This window comes from Camarhynchus parvulus, chromosome 6, assembly GCF_901933205.1.
Source record: "Camarhynchus parvulus chromosome 6, STF_HiC, whole genome shotgun sequence".
Taxonomy (NCBI): domain Eukaryota; kingdom Metazoa; phylum Chordata; class Aves; order Passeriformes; family Thraupidae; genus Camarhynchus; species Camarhynchus parvulus.
The window spans coordinates 3,796,257-3,812,349 of record NC_044576.1 but is presented as its reverse complement, the minus strand read 5'-3'; the positions used below and the strand labels follow the sequence as shown (position 1 = coordinate 3,812,349).

Below are 16,093 nucleotides of genomic sequence, written 5' to 3'. Positions count from 1 at the left end.
CTCTTTTTCCTGACTCAGTGTTGCAACTGCTTTGAGCTCGTCCAGATGGGGATCTCTGAGACTGATTGCAGCTGCTTGGAAATGAATAATTCATCCTCTCCTACTGATTTTAAAGAGAGGCAAAATTATCTGATTGATGATTCTCTGAAGAATTAAGGAGATTGCATACAAAATTGGTACACATTATTGGAGCTTATTAAACATTTACTGTTGTTTAGCTGTCAGGCCCTACAAGAATCCTAAACCCAGACCTGAAATATGTTTTATTCTCCCTGTGGCCCCTGATTCTACCACTTACAGAGGGCAGAGATTTAGGGATTGTGGAGCAGTTCCCACTTATGGCAGTGCTCAGCAGGGACCTGCCACCAGCACTGGGTCAGGGTGGTCATGGCTTTGTCCAGGCGTCTCTGAAACCCTCCTGGGAAGATCCTCTTCATTCCTGTGGTGAATTTTTTGTGGTGAAACCCTTTCAGCCAACAGGTTTGGGCACTGTCCTTGTGCCCTGCAATGGTATTTTCATTCTGTGCTTGGATGAACTCTTGTGTGGGTTGGAGAGGAACCACAAACCCTTCTGGTGACCCACCTGTAGGTGACTCTGGGTGGCCTAACTCATTAATTCAGTTCTTACTGATTTCCATCTAATTCCCTCCAGGAGAGCCTATTCACCATCAACAGGCACAGGTTTAATGACTAAAGAAGAATTTACATCATCATTACAATAAGAATCAGCTGAAATCTGGCCTGGCCAGGACAGGAACCACTTGACTGAGGAGACAGCTGCAGGGAAAAGCCAAAACTTCCCAGGGAGTCGATCTTTGCACATCAAATGACAACCAGCAGCACCCACAGGGCAGCAGTGACCAAAAAAACCATCCCGGAACATCATGGAATCACCTGGAATTGGAGAGAACCCACAAGAACCGTCCAAAGCCCAGACACCAAATCTCCTGTTTATTCCTTTAGGGAAGGGGGTCACCTATGGAGCTGTGATTTGAAATGCTGAGGATGAGCCCTCAAAGGGGACAGAGATGACACGAACGAGGGTGGCCCTCTTCTTGTAGTGCCCGAAGTAGCGCAGCCGGTACACGCCGGGCTCCGTGCCAGCCGGGATGTGCCACTCAATGGTCACATTGCTCTGGCCACGGGAGCCTTTGCTCCAGTAAAACCTGCCAAACAGGCCCAAAACTGCAGTCAGCAAGGAAATCCAGGTTTCATTGGAGCTCAGTGCGTGCCACGAGACAAAATACACTTCCCTGGAGCATCTTAAAGTCCTCACTGTGCAGGGGCAGAGCTAAACTGAGAGGGTGGATAGTCACTTAAATCACAAAATCTATAATTATTGAGCTCAGGACTTCTGGCACCCATTCCCACATCAAAAGCCCATTTTCTTTTACAGATTCCTTGTGCAAAAGCCTTTCTGTTCAAGCCCCAAAACTCTACAGAGAATGCTCAGCCTCAAAACCCCACACATCATCGGGACACGAGGGATTTTTCAGCTGGCTCTAAGGGAGCCCTTCTTGGGAAGCTGATGAAGATTCACCTTCAGCTCTGAAAGGCGTCACCAGCCTTGATGCTTTGTAGATACTTTTCCTGAAGGCTGACATCGCCAGCCTTTTCTTTCTTCAAATCTTTTAAATTTTTTTTTGTCTGTTTATGCTGCACAGCACATCTGGCCAGTTTTCCCTGTGAGTTTCTCCTGTTTTCTCTTTGGCATCTTATTCATGGATATGGCTAGGAGCAAGCTGGACCACAAACCTTCCATAATTCTTGCCCTTCCTCCTCTCTTTCCCAAATTTGCAAGCCTCCATTCCAGACTCTGGAGCCAAGGGGAACACCAGTTTGGCCAAATTTACCCCCCCCCAAATATGATCTGGAGAGCATCACCTGCAGGGCCAAGACTAACCTGGGGCTGGGAGCTCTGGAATGAAGCCCTTCAGGTTAGACTGGAATGAGTCCCCGGATTCTGTGGGACAGGGAAATTGCTCAGGGCACCCACCTGGTGTCCCAGGAGGCGTCGTTCAGCACCACACGCCAGCTGCTGGAAATGTTGGAGTATCTCTCCACTGTCAGGAAGTTATGCTCAGTCTGGAATAAAAACACCAGAGTCAGGCAGACACTGAAGGGACAGGCAGGTCCCCACGTTCTGTGGCACTTTAAACTGGATAGGGACTCTGCTTCCTCATGCTTTACTGGCAAATGTGGGAATTACTGTTCTATTTTACTGCCAAAGCACAAATTAACCTGATAAACGATGCAAAGAACTTATCTGGAGGAAGAGAATGTGCAGCCACAATGTCCATGCAAAGTGAGTGATGGAATGAATTAAGTGCTTTTCTAATTTCCTTTGCTTAGTTAAAATAAAGCAGCAGGGTGGTAGGATGGAAATTAGATGCCAGGTTTGCCCTGGATACCAGCCTGGCCTAACACATACAACTTCAATAATATAAAGAGATCATAAACAGCCCAAATTCACTCTGTTGCCCCAAAAAGCCTTCTGGTGGTGTGAATTCCCAAAGCACAACATTCCCATTTTCCTCTGGTCTCCCAGCAAAGAAAAAATCCTACCCAAATATCCATCAGTCCCAAACACCCCAGCTCCAGCATCATTCCATCAATCCCAAACACCCCCAGTTCCAGCATCATTCCATCAATCCCATCAATCCCAAACACCCCAATTCCAGCATCATTCCATCAATCCCAAACACCCCAGTTCCAGAATCATTCCATCACACTTACTGTGTTCTCTGCAGAGTTCCTGGGGTTTGCACCCACAAAAGTCACTTCAGCAACTTCTCCCTGGAGGGGAAATTGAGATTTGTATTAAAGGCTGAGCAGCACATTAAGAGCATCCTTTGAAGAGGCCATTTGATGTACTTAAGGGTGGGTTGGTTTTGTGGTGTTTTATTGTGCTTGGTTTGTTGTTGCTGTTGTTTTAAGTTATTTAAAATTCGACTTGTTGCAGCAGCAGTGGACAATTTGTGCTTTGAACTGCTGCTCTGGGCCTTGATATTCCACTTGTTCTGTGTGCTGGATAAACTCCACCACTGCACATGGAGAAGGGAGGGAATAAGGGAGATTTTTTTCAGAATGCCTCCCTGCCTTACTGCAGGGAGTTAGGAGACAGCAATGAGGTGAAAGCTCTTGCTCTGAACATCTTATCTAAACAGAACAATTTCTGACATTTTGATTTCATTTCATTTACATTCCACGGCAGAGGCATCAAAGGTGACCTGATTGCTGCTTGTAAAAAATCCCTGTAAAATATTTGCCAACTTCATCAGGTGCTATTTTGCTTTGAAGCAGAAGGGGAAATCTGCTTTGTGCTGAGTGAGGGGCTTTTATTCCCCCCTTTATCCACCCGTTTTATTCCCATTCAATGCGTGGGCATGGAAACGCTCTGTCCCTGCCTACCAGAGAGACGAAACCTGGTTTGGTCTGAGGGCACCACAACTCACAGGCTTGTGGGGTGAGGGGCAAGAATTTAAAGGCCATTTCTCCAGCAGGTTTTAGGGCTTCCCTGAAGCTCTCACCTCTCGATACTCTTGTCTCACTTCTTCCAGCACATCCCCAAAGGTTTTACCGGCCGGCGCGCTCTCGGTGCTCAGAGAAGGCAGCAGGGTCAGGCTGGTTACGTTGAAAAATGGGGGCTCTGGACCAGGGGACAGCTCCCGAGTGCCATTCTGGGAGAGGGAAGATGTGCTTGTTAAACATGCACATGGACAGCCAGGGTTCCCTGAGGAACCACAGCTCTGCCCCCCAGCTTCTGCTGGCACAGATTGTAGGAATAATGAAGTGAGCGTGAAAGCAAAGCAGAGGATCTCCAGCTGCGCAGGAACAATCCCTGCAGGACACCTGCTGCCCTGTTGCTGGGGTCTCCTAAACCCAGCCCCAGAACATCCCAGGATATTCCTGCCCATTGCTCCTGCCCATTCACATGGTCACAGTGGTAATGGGCATCGCCAGGTACACCAAAAATGCAGCAGGTTTATTTTCCTTTTGGTAGAAAAGCAGCAACTTCAGGCTGTGCTGAAAGTTTAGAAGCACTGATTTCCTACACTTTGAGCTGCAAAACCCCCAGAATTTCTCAAGGTGTCAGGGCCCCATTACAGGAATTATTTTCATACCATTTCTCAAGGTGGATTCTGAAGAGAGAGCACAGCAGTCAGGTAGCCTTGGTGAGGAACAGCCACCACCACTGACTTAAGATTTAGGTGTCCCCAGCAGCCTGTGGCATGTAGGAAAAGCTGCTTACCAGAGCAATAGCCTTGGCCAGGCCCCTGTACAGCTGGATGTAAGCAGAAAGGGTGTGTGGCCCATAAATAGTGGAGGCAGCCTCGTATCGCTGAAGCTGGAAAGGACAAATTTGGGAGAGGAGGGATGGGAGGGCACCTGAGTGGTTTGCATATCCCATCCCAGACAGCTCAAGATCAGCTGATATATTATTATTTATTCCCTTTCTGATAAGAAAACAGCCCCAACAACTTGCCAGAGTATTTCTGGTGCAATTTCAGGTTACTCCTCATTCTCCAACCTGCTGCAAATAGGGAGGGCCTGTTTGCTCTTCCAGTTTTTACCCTCTTTGCTCTTCCAGATTTTACCCTCTTTGCTCTTCTAGTTACCACAGTTTCTACCCTCTTTGCTCTTCCAATGAGCACAGTTTTTACCCTCTTTTAAAGGCTTATGATGCAACTTGCCTCCCCCTCCAACTTTTTGGGGTGGGATTCTTCCAACCCCAGTTCTTCCAACCTTCCCTCCCAGTTCTCCCTGCCCATTTTTGTGGCAAAGGAAAAGAACTCTAAGCACAGATAATTTCACATGAATAAGTGAAACACAGTTAGACAGTTTCAATCCCCAGTTTTAACATTTACCTGGTATTCCTCATAGGTGCTGATGTAGTGGGTGTAGACATTGCACAGACCTGCAATCACAACGTTCATCCCTGGTGTCCCATGGGAATCAAATTCCTAAGGAAGGAAATAAAACCCTTACCTTGAAACCACTGCTTAATGCACAACTATACTGGGGTTTTTTAATTGTTATTCTTATTATATCAATATTGTTATTACTGTTATGTTAGTTGGTGGTATTATTATTATTGTTATTGTTATTGTTATTGTTATTGTTATTGTTATTGTTATTGTTATTGTTATTATTCAGGACAGAATACAAAGTTATGGTGGGAAGGGGGCTGGATGCCCAGGAATGCAAGCCTACAAGTGCAATTTGCCTTTTTTAAGGTCTCATATTCACTCCCCAAAGAAAAAGAGGACAAATGACCTCACATTCCAGTAAATCTAGGGTTTTGGTTTTTTTTTTTTGAAGCTGATGTCTGTATACTCCTAAAAAAATCAGGGATATAAGTATGAGAAAGACCAGTGGATTGTGGAGACAGCATCTGGGATTGGGATTTTATTTAGGCTGCAGCCAGGATGTGTCAATCAAATGAAAAAAATACTTTTGCCTTTTTTTTTTTTTCAGCAGTTGTTCTCATGTTGCAGAGTCCTGGCAGGGATGAAGGAGCTGAACCCCTCCATCCCAAAGCCAAACTCCTGCTGGCATCAGTTGTGCCTGGATCCCTGTGGAATTGGCTTAATGGACTGAAACCCGATCAGTTGGTGTTTTGGGGAGGATATTCATTTCTCCTGCCTGTCAGGAAGCAGATGGAAAATCTGTCTGAAGAAAATGGGAGAAGGAAACATCTGTGGGAGACGAGGGCCATGAGCCCAGCTGGGAGGAGAGGAGGGAAAAAGCAGGAGGCTGAAGAAAAGAGAAGTTCCAGATGTGCTGCACTCTGGGGAACCTCAGCAACTCACACTTTGAACAGCCTCCCGCAGCCTGCGTCCAGACATGGTCCTGGGGCATGGAGGGAACAAAGTCAGGCTCCAGAATCATGGAATCCCAGAATGACTGAGGCTGGAAAATCCCTGCCAGCCCATGGAGTCCCAGCTGTGCCCAGTGCCCACCTTGTCCCCAGCCCAGAGCACTGAGTGCCACCTCCAGCCCTTCCTGGGACACCTGCAGGGCTGGGCACTGCAAAGCTGCCTGGGCAGCCCCTGGCAAGGCCTGAGCACCCTTTCCATGCAGAAATTCCTGCTGCTGGCCAAGCTGAGCCTCCCCTGGCCCAGCCTGAGGCCCTTTCCCCTTGTCCTGTCCCTGTTCCCTGGCAGCACAGCTCAACCCCCTTGGAGTTGGGATCTAAAGCAGGAATTGCTGCCTGGACTCGCAGCACCCACCAGAAATTCCCACAGCAGCTCCAGCACTGCCCAACATCCCTTAAAAGGCTTTGTGCTCAAGTTCAACCAAAACACCTCAAAACATTTCACACCCATCACCACAGCCAGGGAGAGGCTGGAGGCACCCCGGGGCAGGCTAGGAATAAAGGTACAAGAGATAAATCATGATCCTATTTAAATTTGCATCACTGCAGCACCAACAGTCAGCGCAATTCATCATTGCGGCGTTTGTGGTGCCAAAAACAGAATCAAGGTTAACAAATTCCTTTGGTTTCCTTGGAACTGCATTTTGGTACAACCAAGATGATTCAGGACGCCTGTGCGCATCTCAGTCGTTCTCAGGGTGAGTTTGGGGACAAGTTTGAGCCTGCCCCCCTTTCTACCTGCAGGCAGAGCTGTTCCAGGAGGTTTGAGTGAAATCTGGCTGCAGTAAATGCAGCAAGAGCCGAGGAATACCCACGTGAACTCCCCAGGCACAGCAAGGATTGCCAGGGACCCGATGGCAGCAATCTGCACATCCACGATGTCTGGGTGCCAGGGGTGGGGCCAGGTCATCTGAGGGGGAGCAAAAAGTGCATATAAATACTCTGGTTTAGTAGAAAATAAAAATTTGAGGTGTTTTCTTTCCTACAGTCACCATCCAGGCAGATGAATTTGTTTGTAAATTAAATTTATTTGTGGAACACGTGAGAAGGTGTTCTACCTTCACGTGATGTCTGACCATAAGAGTCACAAAAGGCAGAAGTAAAAACTATAGGTAAGGCCAAAAAACCCCTAAATAAGGTGTTGCCAGAGGGGCAGCTTTAGGCAAAGTGGGTAAAGAAGGTCAGGGTAGCACTTAGAGACCCCTCACCTGCATGGAAAAAGAATAGAATTGGGATTGATGAGGAGATGAAAAATCCCACTCCAGCAAGCAAAAAAATGTTTCTTTTCTGAGGAGCAATTTGCTGGGGGCAAAACATGAATGACAAAAGCTTGTGAAGCACATCAGAAGCAGGAGGCCTGCCAGAGCATCCCTAAAATGTGCTAAAGCCCTAAGAATAAAATGTAATTTACTCTCAGTAACACCCTCCTGCATGGAGGAGGAGGCTGGGAGGAGCTGGGGCCTCTTTTGGGGAGAGCTGAGGTGAGGAGCTGATTGAACACGAAGTGACAGCAGGGAAGCTTTTAACGAGGCTGGTGGAAGGAATAACAATGAATTTCCTTACCCAGATGGCCTCGTTTAAGTGCTCTGAAAACCCTGGACATGATCTCTCTGCACAGCAGCAGCATTTGCCTCAGTGCCAAGGGAGCATCAGGTGGGAAAAGGGGCAGCAATTTTCAGTTAGAGTTGTAAAGCAGAGCTCAGAAAACACCAAGCCATGCCCTGAGCATGGGGATGGGCTGGATCAGTGGAGCAGCAGCTCTGCAGAGCCCAGGCAGGCCATGCTCCCTCCTCGTTCTTCAGCACACATCACAGACACTGCCTGGAGCTCCCTGACAAAGCCATGAGGGATTGGGATCCCTGCTCCCAGCCCAGTGATCACTGCACCCCACACAGGTGTGTCCTTACCTCTCCTGTGTTGAAGAGGATGGGCTTGGGTTTGTGGCAGGCTTTGGTTTCGTTCGAGGGCTCTCCCAGCAGCTGGTCCCGGATCTGATCCCAGAACGGGTCCCCTTCCACTGAGCCTTGAGGGGAAACACCTTTAAACTCTGCTCCTCAGTTGCCCCAGCAGCTCTCAGACACTCCCTGCTCCCAGGTAAGGAGGACAAAGGAGCAGGAGACCCCCAAACCAGCTCTTTCTTCTCCCTATTCCCCAAAACCCATCCCCTTGCTCTCCTTCCTTTGGCCATATCCTATTCCCAAATGGCCACGGACAAACCTGCAAGGTTTGTTTGGTTTCCTCCACCTTCCCAAAACCCATCCCTTTGGATGCTGTGAAGTGACTGCAGGGCTGGCAGTCCATCTGGGGGATGCCCCACTGGGATCTGCCCCCAAATTACCTTGGGTGAAGTTGAAAGCCCCCACTCCGTCAATAGTCCCCGCAGCAAAGCTGTGCCCCAGGGCTGGTTTACAGGTCTGAACCTAAATCAGGAGGGGAGAAGAAAAAGAAAACGAGACAAATCCCATTTTCCCTCCCTGTGCCAGGTGTTGATGCAGGAAAAAGCGGGACAAAGCCCATTTTCCCTCCTGGTGGCAGGTGCTGCTGGGGGAACAGGGGTTTCTCCTGCTCTCACCGTGTGTGTGGCGTTGAGCTCCACGGACACGTTGCTCATGTTCACCCACTGGTGGGCTGTGCTCAGGGGTCCTGTCACCTCCTGGGAGGCCTTTTCATACAGCTCCTAAGGGACACATGAGGTGGGAAAAAAATCCCTGGGGGACAGGTGGGTCAGCAACAGCCGTATGGATATTTCCTCGTGGTAATGTGTGGCCACGTTTCTCTTCACAGAGAAAAGCAAGGCACAATTCTTCCCAAGAATATTCCTGGGATTCGCATTCTCTGAACCTCAGAGAAAGGAAAAACAATTCTTATCTCATTTGCTGTGGCTGTGTTTGTGCAGAAGTAGAATGCAACACAGAGATTATTTATCCAGAGTGATGGGATTTTGTTTCCTTGGGTGTGCTGGGACTGTGGGGTGACAGTCACAAGATTCTGTGCAGTTGGGTACAGAGTTGAGTGCTTGGCAGGTTCAGTTTAGATGTAATATAATATAGTATAGAATAATATAGTATAATAAAGTAATTAATTAGCCTTCTGATAAGATGGAGTCAGATGCATCATTCTCTCCCCCCATCGGGGGTTGCCTGCAAATCCTATACTAATGCAAATCTCTCATTCCCAAAGTCCCTTTGTTTCTGTCACCCTAGAGCCCTGCAAGCTCTCCCTGTCTCAGAGGAGGAGGACAGTTCTCTTTTACAGCTGAAACATGCCCCTATTTCAGCAGGATGGCAACTCCCTTCCCCTGGTTGCATTTCTCACATCTTAGACCAAGCAGAAAAAATGTTTGCTGTGAGAAAGAAGTTTTGCTCTACTCACTGCCTCAAAGTGCTGCATGTATTTACTGCGCTCCTGACAGCTGAAGGTATTTCCCACACACACTCAGCCCCTCAGGGAATGGTTTTCCAGGCTCAGGTTGGTCCATGGGAAGCGTTGCCAGAAGTTTTACAGGTTTAATGACATTCCTGGAAGGAGCTGAGCCTTGGAAGGGCAGGGGTCCGAGGTGCTGAAGACAACAGCAGTGGTTTTCCCTTTTTCCCCTATGTTTGATGCACACACCAGCACTCTTGGACTGGGGACAGGGGCACCCAGCCTGGAGTGACTGCAGGGCACAGCCTCTGCAGGGGTGGCTAAAGGAAAAGCCACCACCAAGCCGCCTGCTCTTCCTCCTCTGCTGGACACACCGCAGTTCCCACAGCTCCTGTCCCTGAAGCGCTGCCAAAAGCTCTCCTTGCACTCACTGCTCTCATCACACAGGAGGGGAAGCAGCGAATTCAGCCCAGGGTGGCTTCAGAGCCCACAGGTGACAAAGGGGAGGGCTGAGGAAATGCAGGGCCAAGCAGAGCGAGGGGAGCATCCTCTGCGGGGCCTTCAGCCACACATTTTACCTCACTTTTGTGTCACTTTGGGAATGTGATGCCAAACTGTCCCCCAAGTGCTGTGTGGTGGTGTCTCTGAGCTCTCCCAGGAGGATTTTTCCCATCATGATGCCTTTGAGATGAATGGGAGGGAGGGGGAGAGGTTAAGAGGGGACATCCTCATCATATGCCAGTGAGGAATACTGAGATCAAAACCCCAAACCAGCATTTTCAAATGACAACACCTGCAAGGATGTATCTAAATAAAAGCAGTGCTTTAAGTCTAAATTCATGTTAAAGTATGTTTTTTAGGTCTAAATTCAGGTTTCTAATCAGATGTGTTATACCTGAGGAAATTTTTCCCTACCATTAAGATTTCCTACACTGTCCTAACAAATTCCAGGCTCTGAGGTCCTCTTGATTCCATAGCAGACAGAGACATCACCAGCGGGCTGCAGAGCTCATTTGTCCAATAAAAACAAAATAATCAAGGAACTTTAGAGTAATAAGATAGATAGGCTATGGAATATAGGAGATATAATATGGAATATAGGAGCTAGAAGATAGAATATGGAATATCCAGATGGAAGGGATGCACAAGGCTCATCAAGCTGCTCAAATGAGCATGAATTCCTGTGGCAGCAGCACTCTCACACACTCAGAGAGCAGAATATCCCTTACCTTTGCTTTCAAGTAGATATTTTGCCCTATAATCCTGGTGCTCTCAAACATATCCTTCCCGGGCCCCTTGGCCATGCACATGGCTGCCTGTTGGGAAATTTGGGTGGTGATCAGTGATTATGGAGAGCATCTGGCACTGCCAGACTCTGGGAACTGAGGGCTTCTGGCAGGCCACATCAAAATTAGCCACGGGGTTGCTACACTCAAGTTAAATTTGGGGTGGAAATCGGGTGCGCGAGGGACAAAGCGCAGTGCATTCTTGGAAGTGGCACCCAGGATGGCCCAAAAAGAGGGGATTTTTTACCTTTTCGTGCCCTCCCCGTGGCCAGTTGTCAAGCAGAGGGTGGGGACACACTCACCCCTCCGATGGGACAGGTGCTCTGGGGGTTGTCACACGACTCGCCCGTGTTGGTGCAGAAGGGGCCCCGCGTGTTGGGGGACACGTCTCCCAGGTTGGACGAGGCAAAGGCGGCCACAAAAGAGCCCTGCCAAGGCCAGAGGAGCCTCGCAGGGCCTGGCAGGGAAAGCTGCAAAGCCCAGCCCTCCCCACAGCTGCTGTGCTCACCAAGCAGGACTCTGGATTATTCCCAAAGTCGCTGGGAGCTCGGGGATGGGGGTTTGGGCACATCCCAGGAGGAGCAGGGGAGGACTGGATGCACATGGTGCCATTTCAGGGGGAGCTTCACACCACCTTGGTGTGCAGACTGTGTTTCCTTCTCCCCCTCTTCCACCTCAGCTCTTCCCCAGCTTCTCATGTTGCTGATCAGATGTTTATGGGTCATTGGAGCACCTGGCACAGGAGTTTTTCCCTTCCAGGCACTCACCATGACTGATTTATGGGGTGAGAATTATTGATACTGACTGCAGGGACGCTTCAAGGCTTGAACACTTCCAGGCATAAGGCAACCACAAATGTGAGTTATTCCTCAAGTCTGAATAACTGCCACTGATTACTAGTTTGGAAAGTCAAGGACACACCTTCCAATTTCCCTTCTGAAAAAGGAAATCAATCAAAGCATTCACCACAGTCCTTGTGTTCCTGTGTGGCCCTGCTGTCCCACCTGGCCTCTCCCTGTCCCAGCCCTGTTTTTTCCCCCCATTCCTTTGGGTGCTCCCACCTCTCCAGGGAGCATTCCCTTGTTCTTCTCCTGCTCAAACAAGTAGGAGGCATAGCCCATGTTGTCACTGTTCACCAGGTGGTTGGAGTTGTTCATGCTCACCGGGTGCACGGCAAACCAGCTGAGGAGGGGTTAAAAATGAAATTAAAGTGAAATTTAAGAAGGGAAAATGCTCTGTTCACTCCATGCAGCAGCAATTGACCTGTTCAATCCTATTGAATTTTCCTATTCCCAATTTGTGGGAATTTTCTTTGGGAGAATACACACAGAGACTCGTGCTGCTTAGGGACGGATTAACAAGAGCAGAATATTCCCATCCTGTCCCTTCCTAATCAGGAGGGCTCGTGGCTGTAACAATCCAGGCCTTGAGACCACAAGAATTTGTCACTGTCATTATCAGAGCCACCAAGAGCTCCTTCAGACCTGAACTGGCTCTGGCAGTAACCCATACATTCTATTTTGCAGGGATTTTTATATTCAAAGGAACCAGGAGGAGTCAGTGATGTAAAAAGGGGGGAAAAACAGGACACCTTAATTCCTACAAAAAATAATGAGGGTGTGGAGAAAAACCTGCTGCTCTGGTGGTCAGTACCTGATGAGGCCTAGCTCATGTCCATCCTCATCTACCATCTTCAGCAGCACCATTTCTTTATCCGTGTTGGATGAATACCTGGATGGGAGCAGAGCAGGGAAATCCCATCAGAGTCAGGGCCGTGCCCTGGTGCTCTGGCAGGTTAAATCCCCACTAGGCTGAACAAGGATGTGAAAAGGTCATTGCAAGTACCACCAGCACACAGCAAGGCCTTGGAGAAGCACCTGGAACCAGGTGGGAAGGTGAGGGGAGAGCTGTGGCTGTCACTGTCCCCAGGCACTGCTCCTCCAGGGAATGGAGGCAACACAAATTCACGCACCAAGGACGGCGCTTCAATGCCCTCTGACCCTTTATTTGTTAAATAAAGCACAAGGTTGCATCCTTGACCAATTCCTCATGCTTGGAGAGGGCAGCTACAGCTTTCAAGCCCTTTTCAAGCGGTTAATTTTTTTTCTCCTGCCTGGGGAGGTTTTACCTGTTCCTCTCAGACTCCGGGTTGGCGAGGTAGGAGAAGGGGCTCCGGTTGATCTGGCTGTTCTCTACTGTGCCTCTGTTTATGAAGAGCCTTCCTTTCTTCATGTTCTCATGGGCAATATCTATGCTCTGCAAAGCAGCAAGACAGGCACTATCAGTCTGTGGGAGGTTGTCTGGAAAATCTCTTTCATTCCCTCCCTGTCCATCCCCAACCCTTTCTTGGAATCTGGGGGGACTTGTTTGGGATTTTTTCCTAAACTCATTTAAAATTCTCAAAAATTACAACAACATTTTTAAACAACCAACAACTGTCTCTGAAGAAAGGGTTCAAAGCTCCTGTTTTTTGAGCTGCAAACAAGCAAGCCCGCCTCAAAGCAGGCAGGTGCCTCCCCAAACACCCCAGCCAGAGCTGTGCTGGGCACCAACACCCTGAACTGGGCGACACCGACCTTCACAATGCCATTCACGATGGACTTGAGGGCTGGCTGGACGAGCCCCTTGCTGGTGATCCAGAACAGGGTGTACTGGAAGTACCCCCCCGGCCCGGAGTGGGTGTGGGTGCCGCTGAGGATGACGTTGTCCTGCCGGTACAGCTCACCGTACTTGCTCCGCAGCTGCTTCAGCACCTGAGGGGAGGAGGAGCTCCTAAAAACCCCTTCTTGTGCCCCAAAAAACCCCAACCATCCAGCCACCCCCTCCTCACCCTTCTCTTTCTGCCTGGCACAACAACAAGGTTGTAGCTGTTGGCTTGGCAGGAGGATCAAAATAGGAATATCTGGTAAAAGACCTTTATATCCAACCCAGAGTACATCCCAGATCATCCCAGGGGGATCCACAGTCCTCCAGCACCTCCCTATCATTGTCACTGCTTTGTAATGAAGGGATGGGACTATTTTTGGGCTAAGAACCATTTATTGCTCAGATAAACATCAGTCTCAGAGGCTGTGAGGTTTCAGAGGAGCAAGCACTCGGCCATAGCTCAGAGTAGTCACAAGTTCCTCGTTACAAGGCAATGTAGAACTTCCTAACCCAATGGACAGATGCCACAAGGTTCATTTTGCTTTTCTAACCTATCACCTTTGCTTCACTGTGGATACTTTTGCCCAATGGGCTTCTGCCTCACTTACATGCTTCTATTATAACTTCTAAACTCTCAGCTCACCCCATACAACCACACCCCTACATTATAAACCCTTCACCATCTTATCAATACAGTTTTCTACATTATAAACCCTTTGCCATTTTATCAGTGCAGTTTCTCCCTTACTTGAGGCATATTCTTATTTACAGCTATAGAAACATGAGTTAATGGTTTTTCTGCTTAATAATTATGTGGTTTATTTTTACATCAATCCAAACTTCTTCTAAGGCTGCAATACAACCCCTTCACTCTCTGTGGAAGTTTCTATTTTTCTGATTCCCGTCCCTCTGCTGCATTAGAGGCACCATGATAAATTAGTTGTGATTCCAATGAACTCCTGGTAATCCTCCCACTAACAGAAGAGCGAGCACAGTCCAGCCTCATTTGCTGAGCTCTTCTCCAGCAGAGACATCATCCCAAGGAGATCCCAAGGGGTTGCTCCCAGCCCTCCCTTGCAGCCCCTTGTACCTCCAGCCTGACTCTCTGGGACACCATGCCGATGTCGGCGCTGACGAAGACGACGCGTCGGGAGCCCTGGGGCTCTGCCACGATGAAGGCTCGGCTGTAGAGGCGGGAGAGGAGCCCCCCGCCCACCTGGTCGGGGTTGGCATAGCCCATCTGCAAGAGAGGAGCTCTCTGGGGATTTCTGTTGGCCAGAGGGACTCTGAGATACATACAAGTCTCTTTTCCCAGCCTGGCGATCGAAGAAGGAGTCAGGGCTCTTCAGTTCTTGTTCTCAAGGTTGTTTATTGTATCTTATCTATAAAATTCTTTCTCTAGCCTGCTGAGGTCTGTTCAGCAGGTCAGACAGAGGCACACTGGTGTTATCTTTTAATACTAAAAACTACCTGTACATTATTTACCATAACTTCCCAATACCCATCACCTGTGTTAGACAGTGAGCTTCTACTCTAAACCAATCCAAAAGTGCCAACATCACCCAGAACATGGAGGCTAGGAAGAAGAAAAAAGAAGGACGGGGCACACCCAAATTCCTCTATCTTAGGACCCTGAGCCTCCATTCTAAAAACCCCAAAAAAATCTGGTTTTCACCCTGTGACAAACTAACTGTTATTCTACTTAAACTCTCTTGACTTGTAATCCTTCATATAAAGGTGGTAATTTGCTGCAGGGGTCAAAATCAAAGTCACAGGTGCCTTGGGCTCTGTGCCAGGGTCTCTGAGCCCCCTGGCAGGGGCTGGAGCCATCCAGGGCAGCCAGAGGGATGTTCTGAGTTCTGACAGAGCTCCATCATAAATACTGAGCCATTTATTCCTCTGCTTTTCCCAGGTAGATTTGCCCAGGGGTCATTCAACAACTCTGAGCTCTGCCTTGCCCCTCATTCCATGGAATGGTTGGGCTTGGAAGGAGCCTTAAAGCCCATCTCCTCCCAATCCCCCTTCCAACATCCCACCAGCCCACATTGCTCCAAACCTCAAGGAAATTTCAACTTAATGTTTGAGGGCAACGCACATTTGGCAAGGCAGAGGCTCTAAACAGGAAATCCTGCCCAAAAAATACTCAAAGGATGAAAATAAATTTAAACACCGTCCACAGGCCAACCAGGATGAAAAATACAGTATTTCTTTATTGCAACCGCGTCTTTTTTTTTCCATGGGAATTTCAACCCAGCCATTAAGCTCCCTCCCAACCAGAGGCTCAACCTGTTCCACTATGTAGGCCCACATTTGCAATCAGGCTCTACCCCAACACCCACCCAGTTATTTCCCCCTCTGCTATGTTGTTGGTGCACCTGTGAAAGCCCGAACACCAAACGGCAGATCAGTGAACACACCAGCAAGCAGAACTGGGGACAGAAGAGGCCAAAGGGCTCTGGCTGAGCGCTCTGAGGGGATTTCCAGCGAGCTCTCAACGTGCAGAGCCTGTGAAGGCCCCTGGGGGGGCAAAGCAGGCATGAAGAACCACGCAGGGAGCTCTCCAGAGATCTGTGTCAGATGGGTGGTGGTGCACAGAGAGGGGGAACCAGCCCAGCATTCCCAGTTAAACCCTCCAAGCCCACCAGTACCACACAGGAACCAGGTCCAAGTGCTGTTTGACACAGCCAATTCAGCTCAGCTGTGGTAAGAAAAAAGGGATGGTGTGTCAGGAGCTGTTGGGAAAGGACTAGGGAAGAGACACATCCAACACATCCTGGGTCCAGTGCTGGTGCCCTAGTCTTCCCCCAGAAAACCACAGCAGAGCCAGCTGAAGCTCAGAGTAGGGAAAAGCAGTTCTGAGCAGGGATTTCCAGGCAAATGGTGAGGAAAATTTTCTCCCAAAGGAGATCACATCTCACCC

The 16,093-nt window shown here is 48.9% G+C and overlaps 1 protein-coding gene across 1 annotated transcript; it reads right to left on the bottom strand.

The window, feature by feature from the left end:
• Positions 1-976: 976 nt before the first annotated feature.
• LOC115905271 (neutral ceramidase-like) lies at positions 977-14,413 on the bottom strand. The gene is made up of 18 exons (XM_030951459.1): positions 14,264-14,413; positions 13,104-13,280; positions 12,656-12,783; positions 12,181-12,258; positions 11,589-11,709; positions 10,826-10,955; positions 10,471-10,553; positions 8,451-8,555; positions 8,217-8,298; positions 7,786-7,901; positions 6,694-6,788; positions 5,814-5,853; positions 4,869-4,964; positions 4,253-4,348; positions 3,531-3,680; positions 2,731-2,796; positions 1,997-2,079; positions 977-1,166 (listed from the first exon to the last, which is right to left on the bottom strand). Exons 1-18 carry the CDS (start codon positions 14,411-14,413, stop codon positions 977-979), a joined length of 1,986 nt encoding a protein of 661 aa, XP_030807319.1.
• Positions 14,414-16,093: the final 1,680 nt, after the last annotated feature.

Bases quoted from the DNA above. Each gene is read 5' to 3' on its own strand.
- LOC115905271 (XM_030951459.1), bottom strand. From the start codon at position 14,413: ATGGGCTATGCCAACCCCGACCAGGTGGGCGGGGGGCTCCTCTCCCGC. The intron at 6,789-7,785 runs GTAAGGACACAC...GCTCCCCCTCAG, and splicing joins TCCTCTTCAACACAGGAGAG to ATGACCTGGCCCCACCCCTG. The intron at 4,965-5,813 runs GTGAGTTGCTGA...TTCCTTCCTTAG, and splicing joins TGCGGGAGGCTGTTCAAAGT to GAATTTGATTCCCATGGGAC.